General features: G+C 43.4%; 2 protein-coding genes across 2 annotated transcripts in view; one reads left to right on the top strand and one right to left on the bottom strand.

Annotated features, from left to right (window-relative positions):
- Positions 1 to 18,041, top strand: part of LOC121623681 (rho GTPase-activating protein 21) — an 84,467-nt gene that overhangs the window by 17,192 nt on the left and 49,234 nt on the right. The window lies entirely within an intron of this gene.
- LOC121623684 lies at positions 11,720 to 13,427 on the bottom strand. Its single transcript, XM_041961055.1, has 2 exons — positions 12,768 to 13,427; positions 11,720 to 11,980 (listed from the first exon to the last, which is right to left on the bottom strand). The coding sequence occupies exons 1-2, from the start codon at positions 13,226 to 13,228 to the stop codon at positions 11,797 to 11,799; spliced, it is 645 nt and encodes a 214-aa protein (XP_041816989.1). The 5' UTR covers positions 13,229 to 13,427; the 3' UTR covers positions 11,720 to 11,796.

The following is an 18,041-nucleotide window of genomic DNA, read 5'->3' as shown; positions in this document are numbered from 1 at the left end:
GGCTCTTGTATCATGCTCCATCAGCAGCGATGAGACTCTCAGCCTGCTTTCCATTTGGACCTCCAGTGGACAAGGTTGATGCTGCGCGACGGGTGCACCTAGTAAATACCTTCTGGTTTGGAGGGTGAGACTGCAGAGAGCCAGGTTGCCAAGTCTGGGGTGGATACAGCGCAGATGGATGGGTAGAAGGCCAGGAAAAGACATTTTAGCCTAAGCAGAGGATACATTTAGTTTCTGCTAGTTGTGGTTACTGTAGAGGTTGATGGCTATAATCCTGAGCACCGTATTGAGCAATCTGTATTGGCCTTTGTGTGTGTTTGTGTAGAGGCTAATAGGGTCAAGAAACAGTAGGGTATAGAGCTGTGATTCAGTGCAGAGATGCTCCCATCCAGCCAATCCCATCAGTCCCAGCGGGAGCATCCATCAATTGAGCTCCAGGGCTTTTTCTTCTCTGATTTGATTGATTGCGAATGACTTAATGGATGTGTGGCTGCATGCACACATGTGATACAATACCCACAAATGGATGCATGCACACATCAGCATGCAGAGTATCCCATACGCATTGCAGAAATTCACACACCTCTTAGACACACTTATTCTGGGCCTTTCCACAGTCTCAACATTCCTCTGGCCGTATCTCACCGAAGGCCCCAACTGCTTTTAATCAGTTGGGTCACGAGGCACTCCAGATGGGCCTCAGCGTTGGGTGGGACTGCCGCGGACGTGGTGGAGAAGGAGGGGTGCTTGAGCTCGTAATAGTCCACATATTTGTGCCCCCTCTCCTCTATCCTCAACATTCCCTCCCGTCCTGTATTGCGTCACCCTCCTCAGAGACCTGTGCTGGACAGCTTGAGCTGCACTGGCGCTGCCATATTCAGCACATGCAATTCTTAGGCTCTCACTTTTCCAGTGTTTTACTAGCTAACATTTTCCATCGTCAGACTGCATGCTCCGAGTGTTTTGAAAGGAGCACTGTGTGCTTTTGGAGAGCGTCACCACAGGATGTGCTTTTACAGTCTGAGGAAAGATGTAGGTGTGCGCTGCGATTTAGTATTTCTTTTCCTCGGATGTCTGTAGTACTGAGTTCACTGAGTACAGAATGTCTTGATCTTGGACATGTGGGCCATAAGACAAAGTACGTGCAGAATGTACACAGAATCTCACAGCCCGGTATGTGTCAGCCTAATCAGAGTTGGAATAAGACCATATGGATGTACTAGTATCATTTTTGGTCAGCATCCCACACGCCCTCTCTAGTTAACGTTGGGAAATCGGAGGAAGTTGGGAAAGAAGAAGGAGATATTGTAAAGGAGTGAATGGTCTGAATGTGAAAGAGCAACCAGTCCAAAAGACCAACAGCCCAAAAGCTAGATGGCAAGAATTCCTTCCAAGTGTAATAATCACGTTTTTTCTTGCATTGCGGCCAAAACAACACACGAGTAATTTCATCTCCTCACTTGTTTAACTACCACAATAGCTGGTTTTTGTCAGCAGGTCATTATAAAATCTTGTGCTTTGATTCGCTTCATGTTCAGGCTTGCTTTGACAGTGTTTACGAACGTTACCTGGATACTGTAGTACTAATCTCCCCTTTCCTCTCTCCCCTCGTCACCTCTCCCACTGACTGCTGAGGTCTCGCGTTACAGGGGCTGACGTCGCCTCGTTCTCAGCGCCGGCCTGTTGGGTTAATACTCACAGGGCACACACCCTGGGTGAAGGTCACAGCGCATCCGCACTACAGGAAACGTCTGGGATAGTCTCGCATACGTTGAGTGTGGATCTAACATAGTGCTGAGTTGTTCCTCGCAGCTCATCCCCAGCAGAGAGGTTCCTGTCCCCATCCTGAGAGTGTGGTTTTGTGAAAAAAATGTGGCATGACCAACAGCCCCATGATGCTCGATCGGAAGGCGGAGCAAGACAAAAGAAAGATGTGCATACAAGGACAGGGGAGGGACTAGTCAGTAAGCTTCAGTAGTAATTTTAACCTCAACCCTTATTTGAAACGAAACTGTCGTCTTTTCCCTCAACAACAACATAATATAAGTTATTTTTCTGCCAAGACCCTAACCAAACCTTAGCGTGAGTGTTGTCACATCGTTCCTTTTCAACTATCATTTGTACCAGCTGTGGAAATCAGACAAATGATGTGCTGCTGATATACTTCTACAGTATATGTCGTTCTGAAAGGTACGGACAACGTGTTTTGTTGTTTGATTTGGAGAACTTCTTCCCTCTCCTGTCTTGTACTTGTAGTCTGGTTCACTGCAGTGAAGGCCTCATGCAGCACAGCACAGCAGGGATATAGAGTGACTTCTGCCACTATTCTTGACTCGATGGCGGAACATTCCTGTCAATGGGATTGACTGAGTAAGGTTTGCTCAGTTTAGCAGCTGATCTCAGCTGTCCTAAAAGGATTAGAGTGGTTGCACCTATAAGGTAGACATTGGGCATCCCTTGATGGTTGCTACTGTAGCTTAAAGACTGCCAAGTTGTCTTTCTCTCACCTGCACTCTTGCCCACATACTCGATTTGCTATTTAGTGCTAAACTAATGAGCTCTGGATTTAGCTAACCCCCCGCTACTCTCTCTCTGTGTGTCTCCTTACACTTTTCTCCTTGCTAGCCATTTAATCATGACTTGTTGCCCTGTCAACAGTCCCCGGACCTCTTACTGGTGTCACTTGGCAGGTGATGGCCACTTCGAAAACGATCAACGTACTCTTTATAGGATATGAACAACTTGTTTCACTGCTCAAACTGCTTTTCTTCTCCGCTCTCGTTGCCTTTTCCTTGGCTGAGGAGTCCGACAGGTTAAAGGCAGGAAGCTTTTTACTGTGATGTAATAAGACTTTTTATGGGGGGGATACATTTATAGCCAGTCAGACAAAAATGTCCTTGTTTGACATCCAGGATAGACCTGATGAGTCTTCAAAGACAGAGCCAGACATATTCAGAATATAAAAAACCCACATTTGTGGTTTGACTGTGTTACAGATTTATGACCTGCGGTATGTCTTTTTTTTGCTAGGTTGCCCAAGTAGCAGCAGGAAAACTGCAGGTTTCTGAAATGAAAGGTGTGTTTGCTGAGGCTGCAGACTCACACACACCCACCCACCTGGTCTGAGTCAGTGCAACGTTACATAAAGAGGCAGTGGCTTCATCTGTTCATGTCTTTATTAAGGCAAAGTGTCTTGTCTGGTGTTACTCACACGTAACCCTTCACCTTTAGACCTGACCTTGAAACCTAAATCCATTTCACTTGCTAGTAAAAGCTGTGTGTGTGTGTGTGTGTGTGTGTGTGTGTGTGTGTGTGTGTGTGTGTGTGTGTGTGTGTGTGTGTGCGCACGTGCCATGCAGAAGTCCTCTCCTAACCCTAACCCAACATATTAGAAACAGATTTAGTATTTGATCAGTTGCTGTAACTCAGCCACACCACCATCACTGGCGTCTTCTCCTACATTACACACACACACACACACACACACACACACACAGTCCTGCCCCTCCTCCCACCCACACGAGCAAGTGGAAATCAGTTGAGTTCGCGGGTGAAGCCATCTGGCCCTCAATCTGGTCTTGCAGTACCACCCGCAGCCCTTTCTCGTTCCCTCTTACAGTAACACTTAAGCTCACATGTGTGCCACATCCCAGTATAAACAATCGCTGCTGAGTCACAGTTTTGGACACGTTTTGTTTGAAACAGTTATTTCATATTCTTGTTTAGGGTAATTTAAAGTTTTGGCCTCCTGCCTGTAGGTTTTCAGTTTGTTTGTGTTTAGTAGTAGCAGTTTCTTTAGGAGGCCGTTAGTGTTTATTGTACATTATCTGTATGTATTTCATGTTGTTTTATTTTTAACCACTGCTGCATGGCGAGTTTCTCTTAAAGGGACAAGAAAGTAAACAGAATTGAACTAATTTCACTTCAGTGCCTGCAGTGGTTCAAAAATATTTAGGATATTGATGTAATAATAATTTTGTTTCCAGCCCTGCTGAGATAATAATTGTCACGATAAATTGTATCTGGATCTCTCTTTGGATGCAGTTGTGCATGTAATGGGCTTTAGCTAGTGGTCTTAAAAATGTGGTGCAGTCGTGAGGACTGTCTTGTGCATGTAGAACACTGCCCTCCAACTTTTTCTCTGCTTATTCATTGCTATCCAAGTAGTTTCCCTGCTGATGTAGTTTTGACCGAGAGAAAACAATACAGAAGCAGAGAATGGCCGCGCTTGCAATTATTTTTTTAAATGCCATTTCCTCGATATAACAAAACTCATTTTCTTTGCTTAATTAATCTCCTTATCTCGAGAAAACGAAAGGCTGATTTCTTGAGATAATGAGATAATTTATCACAACAAAACGACTCCATAAGATTCATAAGAGCGGACCATGACATACACACACTGCTCTGTGTGGTGGGTGTGGGAGTTTCAAAGCAAGCCATTTGAGGTTTTTAATTAACTTTTCCTATTTGTTCTAAGAATGTTTTTGATGTGAGGGTATCTACATTATGACTAATTATTGTAAGGAACAGGCTTACATACAGTGTTCAACTTAAAGCAAATGTGTTACGGTCCAGCAGGCTGCAATCAAAAGAATTCCTGTTTGCACAGGAAAAGAAACTATGCACATTGGTGGGTGTTTGAACGGCATAATAAAATATGCATATAAATAAAGAAGATTCAGCTACAGTCTGTTGCATTGCATCCATCTATGCATGCTGGCATGGCACTCCATATCTCTGATTAACATTATAAGTAACAAGAGGAAATGACCTTTTGTTTTCTCATGATAATGAGTTGATTATCTCATCGTCCCGAGATAACAAAGCTCATTTTCCCGAGATAACAGAAGTAATAAGATCGTGATCTTCAGATAACAGCATTAAAACAATAACTACAAGCACAGCCGTTCTCAGCTTCTGTATTTATCTTTATATGTCTCCTTGAAGTAGATTTGAGGCATTTGTGAAGCTTTTCCGATTGTGTCTCATGTGGACAGGAAGTGTTTATCTTGTCCTCCAGTCTCCTTTAAATGCCAGTATTGTTGGCTATGTTGTTTTTCCATCGTATCAAACCCCAAACTTCCCAAACTAGACAAAAAGGTTTGATCAATATGACATATCCTTGTGAGAGGACATGTCAGTGCATGGTGTTTCCCTCCCTGTTGTCACTTCCTGCAAGTGTCTATGTGATTGGTTGACACAGCATCGTAAATTGTTTTGCACATTACCCCTAAGTCTGAAATGTGCACAAACCATGCATGACAAAAAAAATACAAAGGAAGATATGCTCATTCATTTTGCAATAGTACTGGGAGATACTGGGAGAAAACGTCTGGTGGAGAGTGCGTAATGAAATTTTATAGTCCTTCACAGTTAATCTAAGCTGTGACGTAGTAAGTAATAGTTAGGTGTCACGTTTAAGGACATATGGCAGTTCATGAACTTGTTGATAACTGCAAAAATGAGGTGTGGTTTCTGTTTCTGTTTCAGCATGCATGATGGTAAACAGCCATTTTTGTGTGTTTTTTGTATTGGTGACCATATCATTCATACATATAAATATATACCCCTGGTTCTCTTCTAACGACAAGCAAGACAAGATGTACCCCTGATGCAACAATGATGTTTTTTTTTACCCTTAAGCACAAGGGTGTGTGTGACAGGAAATTTAATCAGCAAGGACCACTAACTCTTATTATTAAGTGATTCCTTTAAAGGGTTACTCATCAGTCAACTTGGACTCATTTACCCTAGATTAAGAAAATACAGACAGACAAACACACATTCACACAGAGCACTGATTCGTCAGCCCTGTGGCTTCGGGGTCTCGGCCCCCCTGGACAAACATGGGAGGAAAACATTCCAGTGAATAATGGCTGAGCTGCTCCACGCTGCGGGGAGAGAGGTGGAGAGCTAAATAGTCTTTTCTTCGGCTCATCTGGCCCAGGTCCTCATTACATAACCGGGTTTTGTTGGACAGACACACGGAGAACAGGCTTAAGAAAAGTAGGGACTGGCTGTAAAGAGCCTCTGATGTCAGCCGTTAAAAGGAGATGCTGCTTGGGTAAACAGTCAGCACTGAAAGAATGCTTTGATCCAATTTGATTTTTGTGTGATGAGCTTTTTTGAACGAAACAAGACGGGCTTCTTGCTCGACATGTCTGTCAATACATCACGTGTGTCTGGCTGCTTGTTTGCACGCAGGCAGACATCAAACATTGCAGCTCCAGAACTATTCTCCACCAAGTGACGTTAGCGTTCTGCTGAAAGACGACATTCTTCTCTCCTCAGCTAAGACAGGACATTACTGTTCGGTCACACCTGCCCCGCCCTGTATAAATCCCATGTCTGTCGGTCTGTCTGCAGCAGGCCACATGAACTCTCTTGAACCCCACCCTGAACGGCAGTCCTGGCTGACGTTAGCAACAGCTACGGACGGTCCAAACCATTTTTCAGATGAGTCCGTCATCTCTTGGGGCTCTCAGATTCTCAGCACTCCCTTATTTCACCCTGAATCCAGGGTCTTATATCGCAGCTACTCCTGGCAGCCCTTTTCTCATACGGACACTGACCCTTAGTGTCCACTTTTCTGTATTTCTGTATTCCCAGCTTCTTATGTAAAGTTCTTATCCCCATCTTTGTTCCCACCCGCGAGCCCAGCCCAGTCCTGTCTGTAACCCCATGCCCTGGCCCCAGACCCTGCACTGACATCAGCGAGAAGCACCAGCTGACATTGGACAGCAGCTCAGACAAGATTCAGAAAAAAATGCTGATTACAGTCGCGCTGATCCACAGAATTACTTTGGCCATAAATCAGACCTGAATCCTTTCCGAGATGCTGCCAAATGAGCTCAGAAGGAACGCCTTTCCCTGAAGCGGCACGAAAGCAGCCTCCTGACATGTCAATGCTTTTTTCCATAAATCTGAAATGAAACTGTGTGATCCTATCCCGGGAATCTTGTTGATAGTTTAGCTTTGTGACTTTTTCCGTTATCAATTAATCTGCTGGTTATTTTTTCAATTTATGATTCAGTCTATGAAATGTCAAAAACTGCTGAAAGATATTGTCCATCCAGGTTTCCCACGCTCTAATTTGATGTCTTTAAATGTCTTTTTTTGGCCGACCAACTGTCCAAAACTCAAAAATATTTAGTTTGCAACAATATCAAATAGATAAAGCTGTAAAGCTTCACATTTTAAACCATAAAATGATGTGCATTTTCTTCATAATTTTTCTTTAAAATGACTCAAAAAGATTTTTTGATTTTAAAATAGTTGCTGATTATTTTTCACTTGAACAACTACTTGTTTGAGCTCCACTTTTATTTATTTCCTGAGAGACACTTTGGCTCAAAACGACTGTGGCTTTACGTCTTTACGTCCAAACGTCACCGCGGTTCACTCGATGAGATGCAGCATGATGTCACTGAGTGAGTGTCTGGCCATGCATGTCAGCGTCTTAATTGATGAAGCCGTGTGCGGTTAAACTCGGAGGTCTGATGAAGTGCGGCAAAGGGCGCCTGCGAATGGGGGGGAGTTCAGAAGACACACCCATTGTCAGGAAAGTGAAGGATGAAAGGAAGTGGAGACAGGAGGAGGGGGGGGGCAGGTCTACAGTACTCTGTGTGCTCCTGCTCAGTCCTTGTACACAGAGGAAAGCACCATGGTGTTTTCCAAGGACCATCATTCCTCGGTCAGACGCTACGGGCATCCTCAATGACTCAGTGCACATTTTCTTGAACTCTTCCTCTTGCTTTTTCTGTCTGTTTCTCTCATTTTCTCTCTCCCCCCATTCTCCCTCACGCTCCCCCTCTGGCTGGATCATAATCGCAGTGTAATATACAGCTCTCGGTCAGCCCGGGGCTGCGTATGTGTGTGTGTCGTTTAAAGGGTGTGTCCCACAGCCCTCATCAGTGTTGGCTCCGGTGCAGAGCGCCTCTCTTCATAACCGATACCAGATCTGTCCCATACCAAATCTGTTACAGTCCACTGAATGCCTTTGCAAAAACGCAACGGCATTAGTATCGCTGATTAAAATGTTTTGTTTTTTTTAAGTGGACCAGAACAGATTATCTGCAGCATATCCATAAAATCTAGACAACCCAACTCCTGTGGTCTTTTGAAGAGAAGTGAAAGGTTACAAAACAATAAAAATGACCATCACAATTTCCGAGAACTACAAGTGATGCCTTCAGATTGTTTGTTTGTCCGACCAATGGTCAAAAACCAAAATACATGCAATTAATAGTGATGCAGAACAGAGAAATGCAGCAAATCGTCACACTGGAGAAGCTGGAACAAACGAATGTTGGCACTTTTGCTTGATGAATTGCTTAAGCATCAAGTATTAAGGTAATTTTTTATTCATTTTCTGTCAGTTTACTAATCCAGTGGTGAGACGGTGTTGTGTGCAGAGCCGTCCTCCCTCTGCAGAGCTGTGTGTCTACCCTTTATCATGTGGGATGAGTTTCTACGCCAATAATTACGATCAAAAGAACAGCAGCTGCTGTTTTGGCCGCTGCGTTCAGCAGCATACATTAACACATGCTCCAGCCGCTGTACATGAGAGAGGTAAACACGAGACTGCCAGACATGGCAAAAGAGTTCATATCAAGATGAATATTTCATATTCCATTACGTGCGGTAAAGAGTATTTTTAGACTTTGGGAGCATCTCTCTGGTCGTTTATGAATTTTAAATGGCAGTTGTGAATATTTCACCAGTCGACCAGAATAGCAGGACGGGATGCAAGAGATGGCATGTTCAGTGCTTCCTGGGTGGGTGCAGTCAAAGGTGTTTGCACACTTCTCTGCAGCTTTTGCATTTCTGTAGGTCTGATGAGGTTTATTTATCATGGTCGATTAGTCTGTATATTATTTTGTTTACTGTGTAAAATGTTGAGAAGTGTTTCTCCTTTGCAAGTCCCCAGTGGAAATTTCCTCAAAATTGCTTATTTTATTTGACCAATGCCCAAACTTATTCGGTTTGTAATATTATATCTTCTACCCGCCTCAGATTTTTTCAGTTGAATCTGATTTGACAGTCACATGCAATGTCATGGGAATTTATTTTTGAGCATGAAAAGCCAGTCAAAGACAAATGCATGTGATGTAAGGTTTGAATTGGGGACATAACATGCCGGGCTAACGTATGGATTTCTCAGAATAATGAGGCAGGCAGCACACTTGTATTTCTGTTCAAATCAAGCCTTTAAAGCCTTTTTTCTAATTTCGCCATAAAATTAAAAGCAGTGTGGAAGAGAAAAAGCAAATGGAACAGTTGAAAATAAATTCAGAGCTAACTCCTATGTCAGCCTACCCGAGTCGATGTTTTACTTGCAAAAGTCACATTTTAATGCCTTTCTTCATCATCTGTGATGTGAAAACATCAGATTTCCACACAGTCAGAGAAAGCAAACATGTGCGCCCCGCTGTTCAGACTCCAGTTGCAAAATCCCAGCACACCGCGGATCGTCTCTCCTGCTGGGCTGCTGACAGCGCCGTCAGCCGAAGAGTCAATCACAGCGGACCGCAGTAGAGGAGTTTGTGCCGCCATCTGGTTCAGAAATGGTTTAGCCGACTTCGCTGACAGTCATCACCGGAGAGAGTGGTGGAGCAGCCAACAGACTGGAGTCAGTCTGCTTCATCAATCCACTAATCCCTTCAGCAGTGCGTACTGTATGTGGTCAGGTACTTACGTCAATGTTAGGTAATAGGGATGGGGGAAGAATCATGTATCTTCTTGATTCAATTCACAAATGCCAAAAGTATTTTTTTTGTTTGCTGTTAAAAGCGAGTTGATTGAACAAAAAAGATGGAACTTCACCTTAAAGGGATAGTTCGGCATTTTACACATTAATCTGTATGGCATCAACATCTACAGTCTCGTGCTCTCACACTGACTTCGCCCCCAAAGTGTCCTCTGAGCCGAGATCTGGCCACTTGTGGTCAGTGCGAAAGTAGTTCCGGTAGGTTTCCTGGGGCCAGAGAAGGCACACGTTTTTCCTCTCAAAACAGCACTCATTCGAATCAGTGATTTATTTGCATAACAAAAGACGTCAACCACAAAACGTCACACCTCGTAATCGTTTGGGTCTAACTTTATCCCAATTGCGATCAATGCGCGCTGTCAGTGCTAACCGTTGTGTGCGAGCCAACTGATCTCTCGTCAGTGTACGATGGTGTTTACAGAGTGCAGACGACGCAACGCAAACGAGCTAGTTTTAGAGCTAGGAGAAGGAGAGAGAGAAGAAGTCCACCGGCTATTCTTTATTTGGAAAAACGAGATAGAGACATGGTGCGCACTTGTGCATATCCAGGCTGTACCAACAAAGATGAGAGTGGGTCTCCTCAAACATTCCACCGATTCCCTTCGACGAATGTAGCTTTGAGGAGACTTTGGCTACTTTTCTCTGGGCTTGAACGTGGAGCTCACCCAACTACCGAAGATGAGAAAGCTTCGCGTGTGCAGTGACCACTTCAGCGAGGACGACTTCCAGAAGGACAGACAAAGAGACGTATTTTGAAGAGCACTGCTGTACCTGCACCCCAGGTAAACAAAATTGTACCACATATTTTCTATAGCATCCGTGTATAGTCTTCTGGTGATGCACCGCGGGCTATGCGAGTGCAAGCACTGAGATATATTCTATCTCAGTGAGTGAAACATATTCATCTATCGGTGTCATGTCACCAATGATGTTTCACATACATAATATGTTGGCTACACTGTTATTACAATGGTCAGAAACTAATTACTACGTGGAATGTGCATGGTTTCTATGCGTGTACGAGAAGTCCATGACGGCGTTGGCTAGCATAATGAAGATAAAGCTACCCTTGTCAGATTCTAGACTGGAGAAATAACGGCAGCACCCAGCATATGTTTGAGCTAAAAATTCCACAGATTTTATTTTCAGATTGTCACATTTTAAAATTTGGTAGGCTACTAGAAGAATTTCTGACATTGGGACAAATGATGCACCCTGCCCGTGTAATTTGGAAATCCGTCCAAAAAAATGACATGAGAACTCGAAGCAGGCACTTTCTGAAATCAGACTGTAGTCTAGCTGCTAGACATTGCCTGCTAACAGATAATGTTTCTTGATTACTTATCTGAGTAAAAAGTAGACCAAGACCATTTTGAAAACTCTATATAACTGTTTTTTTTCCCCAGGAAATGTAAAAAATGTTATACAAATGAATTACATCTTAGTTTGCCTTTCTATTTTAGAGATACCTATTTGTAAGCTCATAAATGAGAATTCGCACAGCATCACAGGACACACATTACCATATTGAGTTTCATATATAATGATCATACACCATCCTATCTTGTGTGTCCCCCCCCCCCCATTTCCTTTTTCCTAGGACAAGAGAGATATAATGTCTTCCATTCACGGCAGTCAAATCAGTGGGTTGCAAGAAGACTGTATGAGCCAACAACACAGGAGTTCCCGAAAGATTTGGTGGCGAAGGTCATCCAACGACGGCTTGACACCAATGTGAAGCTCGGAGACCCAGCTTTCCACATACATCCTCCAGTCATCATACCAGCCAACATTGCCCCAACACCAAAGCCAAACAAGGCTGAATTGGTTTCAGCACACAAATCACGCTTTCATGAGACACCTGCCACTGAGAAAGATGACTGAGACTGTATATACATATATTGTCATAGAAGTGTGTTTATTTACATTGTTTATTTACATTTGTGTCTTTACATTTGTTTTGTATTTTTAGGAAATTGCACGTCAAAAAGAAATTCACAGTAAAGCTTTTGATTTTTAAAATTCTAAAACAATTGCAGTGCATCATTTGACTCTTTGAAACCAGCATATTGTCCACTTGGTGATGGATATGTTCTTCTTATTAGCGCCACCACGCAGGAGGGAAGAACTCTTCTGTTGCCAGGACCAAGCGTCTGTCCTTTCAGAGCCCATTCCATTATGATGCGATAGGCGACCAGCCTGTACTGTCTGAAATGCAAACAGAAAATAAGTTTATGCACATTAGATATATGAAGTGTGTCAACATTGAGTAAACTGCATAGTTATTATGGTTGTATATAAACACATTTTGTTTAATTGACAACACAGCAGTTTGTCAGGAAGGTATCTTTATTTATGCACCAGCATTTCAGGCTACTGTGAAATAGGTATCCTTATGTGTTTTTATACATCTCAGAGAAAATGTCCTTTATGAGTACACTTTGGGCCACGGCGACATAACCCTTAGAGCTCTCTTGACATAATATGCATAAGGTAGGCCTTGCTTTATGATTGAAGGGCATTCATGAGTAGGCTGATATTGAGACACAGTGATGCTCAGAAGTAAATTTTGCTTCAAGTATGATGATGAAATGAACATAAATTACTTTAGGGATGCACTACATTATGTATTTATATTCATAAGTGCCACCCATGACATGGTATGTATAAAACTATAATTAGATTCATTCAATGTTGGATGTGATGACTGTAGGTCGCACTAGCCTACTGCATGGCTCAGACTAATACAATATAACGCCATAGAAGCAAGCAGCTTTGTAAAAAGTAGAAGTTATCTTACTATTTTATTGACAACACCCATACTATCACGTTGTTACAACTACAATACCAAGCTGCTGGTGTTGTAATAACATTTGTAAGAGTACTTCTACTTACATACATACAACTCGGTGTAGGCTACAATTGAGCACTTGTAGGCCTACTGTAGGGTATAAGGCAATAGCATCAAAATAACAGCATGTAGACAAAAACTCACTCTGCAGACAACTGGCCATCGGGTCCAGCAGGTTTGGGGCGCTTTTTCCAGTTTATTTTCGGGATGTGGAAAAAAGTCTCGAGGACACCAGCATTCAGGATTGCAGGCAAGTCGTTGTTATTGGCGATGCAGACAGCTGCTGATGCGCCAGCCTCCTCGTCAATGGAAAGGTCCTGCATGCGAGGCATTACGAGGTCCCATTCATGGCAACAGTAGCACTCAACCTCGGTCTGCATAACTTCGCACTTGTTGCACGTACACCACCTTGTATCAGTCACTCGAGGTCTCGCAGCTGCGGCCCCGATTTCACGTTCCACATCTCTGCTCGCCATCTCTCTCTCTCTCTCTGCCCGTTCTACCTCCATCTGATAGAGTTCTGCATCCGTATATTCGGGTTCATACAGATATCCTTCTGGTTGTGTGCTGAAATCATATTCTTCGTCGCTGCTGTAGTCAGACATGGTGTAACTAGCTTTCCAAACGCTAAACTGTGAATGAAACACCTGGCTTAGCTACCTGTCACGTATAGTGGCGCCTGCGCGCATTGATCGCAATTGGGATAAAGTTAGACCCAAACGATTACGAGGTGTGACGTTTTGTGGTTGACGTCTTTTGTTATGCAAATAAATCACTGATTCGAATGAGTGCTGTTTTGAGAGGAAAAACGTGTGCCTTCTCTGGCCCCAGGAAACCTACCGGAACTACTTTCGCACTGACCACAAGTGGCCAGATCTCGGCTCAGAGGACACTTTGGGGGCGAAGTCAGTGTGAGAGCACGAGACTGTAGATGTTGATGCCATACAGATTAATGTGTAAAATGCCGAACTATCCCTTTAAATTGCACTTTATTTTTCACTTAAACAAGCAGAGGACTATAAGGTGTGGTCAATGCATGTCAGCCATTCATTAAACCAGCTTGGTTTACTTTTCATCCTGAAGCTCTGTTTGCATTAATTACATAAATGCCTGCTCCTGCCGTTGAACCGTAGAGACAAACTGGACTATTTTATCCCCTTTTTGATGAATAAACATCTGAATGCATAAGGTTTCATTATGCTGAGCGCCACAGAGCTAGACGCACCTGAATGAGCGCTGTTCTCCCGTGGTGTGTGTTGTCGCCCATTACATCGTAATTATGCATCAGTCAGGTATGCGTCTGGAATTATTGGACCCTCCACCCTGTAGCCTTCCCCTGAGTCTACAGCAGTCCGCTCTCAAACCTCAACCATGGGAATTCCAAGATCAACTTACACTGCTGCTATATGGGCTCTTTATGAAGCACACGTTGGTTATAAGCAGTGTCACAGTTTCTTAAAGGAGCCTTTCAGATGGCTGGAAAGCCTGAGTGACTTAGTTTACATTGCGGGTGGACAGGTTAGTCTATATGTCCTGCTCTAGCGTCTTGAATCAGGTGTCTGTTCCTGATTGATGATGTCTGTGGAGTTTCCAGACATGGGTGGTTTACGGTGTTGGGTGGGTTCTGGATGGAATAGTGCAGTCTTATGCAGGGTGAATCCTGCTTTACTCAGGGTTTTTACAGCCTCTAGAATCACTGTCTGACATGATAAACCTGACCCATTCATAGAGACAGCTTTCAGGGGTTAATCTCTGGTCACTCACGCAACACCTGCTACTGCAGTTCCGACCACTGCTAAACCAACCTGGTTATAAATACTGTATATTTGCTACAGCAGAGTTTCTAAGTTTATTGCAAGTGGTTGCTCAAAATAGCATTCAGCTGGCAGTGTCGATGAAATTGTTATTTAATGGATTTTCTCCCAAAAAAAGGATAAAGACAACAACATACACCATGTACATGATGTTCAGGAGAATTAGAAGCACAAAATGCTTTCAGTTATTATATCTGTGATAAAGTTGTACAATCCTGATTCTAAAGAGTTGGGACGCTGTGTAAAACCCCATCAATTTCATTGATTTTTGGTTATATATGGTTATTTATATATTATGTATGTGTCAAACAAGTTGGGACAGGATCTACATAAGACTAGGAAGTTGTGGAACGTTCCAAAAACACCTGTTTGGAACGTTCCACAGGTAAACAGGTGATAGTGTCATGATTAGCTATGAAAGGAGCATCCTGGAAAGGCTCAGTCGTTCACAAGCGAGGATGGAGCGATGTTCACCACTTTGTGTTCGCATGATTATATAAAGGAGATTAATACATGAACACTTGGTAAAAACTGTTGGTTAAAGAAATTGCATTGTTTTTTTTATATTCTATACACCATCCCAACTTATCACAATTGTGGAGTTTAGCACAGTGCTAAATTGGTGAGTTTCGTCTACAAAATGTAAGGAAGAAGTGAAAAATAAGATGTAATTTATTAAGCAGTCCAATTGTGTCCTTTTCCCTGTACAGTCCTGCAGTACAGTAATAGCAGTGCAATAATCATATCCTTCATCCTTAAGCCAGGCCCGACTATGAAACAGGGTTTCGACGGCAGGCCAGATGATGCATGTTGACCCACTGGTATTGACCTCATACAAAGGGCTTATCTGACATCACCGTCCGCCTGACAGGAGTACAACTGTGTCTTCATTAGCGCTTTCTGATGATCTGAGGCTCAGTCTCATCTCACCTCTTCTTAAGCATGTGAGATCTTCCCGAGGGAAACCGTCTGAGTGATGAGGAGAGATGCAATAATTAAACATCGTCAGAGAGAGAGAGGGTTTTTTTTTATATTCAAGAGGTGTTTGAGATGGGTCGGGGTACGGCTCTCATCAGAAACGTACTTGCTCCTTGTTTCGCTGTCTGAGAGCAGCTGCTGAGGACTGAATGAGCAGCCTACTGAACGTTTGATTGGCAGAGGCATTTGTCTGAGAGTGTCAAGGGACCTCTGGAGACAATTGTCCAGATCAAGCAGCGCTCCTTCACTGGGGAGCTCGCTAATACGCTGAGCCCATGCGACCCCCGCCTCCCCTCCTCCTGCGGGCTCGAGGGGGGGGGGCTTTTGTCTTGCTCATTAGTTTTTGGGTGAGTGTCCAACAACAACCTCCCCTTGCCGCAGCCACAGCTCCGTCTTGAAGGAAATCCCCTGTTTTTTGTGTCCTGGAAGCTCGGTGCTGCCGTGTGTTTCTTCCCTCCTCTGCACAGACGGTCTCCATAGCAAACTGTGAATTTTGATGGTTGTTTTTGCCAATGGAAGAGAAGTGATACACTGGCTCATAAATATGTCGTGGGCATGACTCACAGCGAGTTAAACTGGTAGCTTTTGGGAGCTGTTGCGTCATGGCTTATGTTTGAGTTGGAGACTTCTTAAAATGAAAGGAAAGCTGGTGCCAACTTCCTCCTCACAACTAAGGCACGCATGAGAAAAGGCAGTCATTGTATTGTTATGGGATTTGAATATGAGGACTTTTAATGGTTGATATCTGTTGTAGCATGATCATTGTTTTGTTAAATAAGTAAAAAAAAAGGCTAAAATTGTATATAAATATAGTTTTGTTATAGCCATTCAATTTTCTATGTCCTTGCTATACTGAATAATTAGTAAGATAATAATGCAGTTTTGGAAAAGAGGGCGCATTATCCATTTTCTGCAGTTCTGCATGTTGGAAGCAGGATAAGTGAATGACAGTGGCAGCTATTGCACTCATTACACTGTGGTACAGTCATCCAGTGCACTGAACACCAACATCTACAGAACAGGAAACTGTGGCTGCAACAAAGTGAATAGGAATTTGTTTTATGAACCACTGATGTGCTGATTATTGTCTCGATTCATCATCTAGTCTACAAAATGTCAGAAAATAGTGAAAAATTGCAATAATAATTACCCAGAGCCCAAGGTGACTCCCTCATATTGCTTCTTTTTATCTGGGTTAAACGGTTAAAAATGCAGATCAGGAGCCTAAGACAGCTAAGCAATGAGCTGAAACTCAGTGTAAAGCTCTGCAAAGCTGAGGGGAGCTGCAGATTCAGGTGATAATTCTCTGTCACATCGCCGTTTGATATATTGCCATTATAAAAATATCAGTCACAGACAGTTTAATGTTCTGTCACAGGACTAATTGATTAATTGACCATGTTAATGTTTCAGCGCTTCCTTAAACAAAAAACTGCATGAAGTCTTATCAAGACGTCTTTTGTTGCTGCTGCAATTGTATTTTCTCCTTAAATCGTCCCAAAGGAAAAGCTTTGCATGCAGCCTCTTCCACATTTCATATTCCTTTCATTGCTTCAAGCAGACTTTAGCAGACTTACGTTGATAATATTCCCAACTGCAAACAGCTTCTCTCACTCACTCTCTTTTTCCTCATTTACTGTCTCAGTTTCTTCCCTTCCCTCAGGAAAGAAAGTCTGGCTTTGTTTGTGTGCACCCAAAACGCCCACCCTTGCTTCTAGTGTATTGGCAGACGAGAATGCGGTAAAATTATATTACAGGCCCTCATATGCTGTACCTGACTCCATTATTGCCTCCTACACTCAGATTGAGGCACTTATCTGAGCCTGAAACAAGATCAATCTGCTCCAGTATCTGCCTGATCAGCTCTGGGCAGCCTGCTACCTCCCCAGGGTAGTCGATTGTGGGGCTCATACCCCTCGGTACCCCCTGGGGGCCGTATGAAGAAGGGCTTTATGGGTGTGCAGTGGTGTGGGTGCATAGTGGGAGCAGTCTGTTCCCTGGCCCTCATTAGCCAGTCCTTTGTTACAGTAAGCCATACCTCGCGGAGCCCAGATGCAGCATGTCCAGATTAGATCTTACACCCGCCAGGAGTCCTGAAAAGCCACCCCGAATCGAGCCTAATCCTCCTGAAAGACTTTCTCTTTTCTTCTACCACACACAGACACACACACAGCCACAGATACATAAAGTTGGTCACACACAAGCACAGAGTGGAGACTTCAGCATTACTTATTGTAGTCCTTAGAGCCCTGTCGGTGCCTTGTGTCTTTAATCCCCATCCAGAGATCCTGTCAGCTGCTTACAGACCACGGGCCCTTTTTTTCCTTTGTTACACAAATCAGAGCTGCAGATAATCATCTAATAAATCCTGGACTCCGAGATTTGAGTGGATTAAAATGAAACGGCATCATGAAACAACCTGGTTTTCATTGTGTTGTGTTCTCCAGAAATGTAAACATCTGAAATGAGTTTCACAACTCAGGAAACACAACTTTGGCTGTTAGCGTTCGGATTTTGAGGATTTTTCTGTAGTGACAGAACGGCAGAACCAGTTTTGCTTCTTCTTTTTGCCTTTTCCGAATGCACAAGCTGGGCTTGTCTGTCCTGGAGTTCAGCACCACCACTA

The sequence above is a fragment of the Chelmon rostratus genome, chromosome 20, assembly GCF_017976325.1.
Source record: "Chelmon rostratus isolate fCheRos1 chromosome 20, fCheRos1.pri, whole genome shotgun sequence".
Lineage (NCBI taxonomy): Eukaryota > Metazoa > Chordata > Actinopteri > Chaetodontiformes > Chaetodontidae > Chelmon > Chelmon rostratus.
Note: the sequence above shows the minus strand (reverse complement) of the source record. Positions and strands in the feature narration are given on the sequence as shown.

Excerpts from the sequence above, each read along its gene's own strand:
- LOC121623684 (XM_041961055.1), bottom strand. The coding sequence starts at position 13,228 with ATGTCTGACTACAGCAGCGACGAAGAATATGATTTCAGCACACAACCA. Across the intron at positions 11,981-12,767 it reads GATGGCCAGTTGTCTGCAGA|ACAGTACAGGCTGGTCGCCT; the intron begins GTGAGTTTTTGT and ends TTTGCATTTCAG.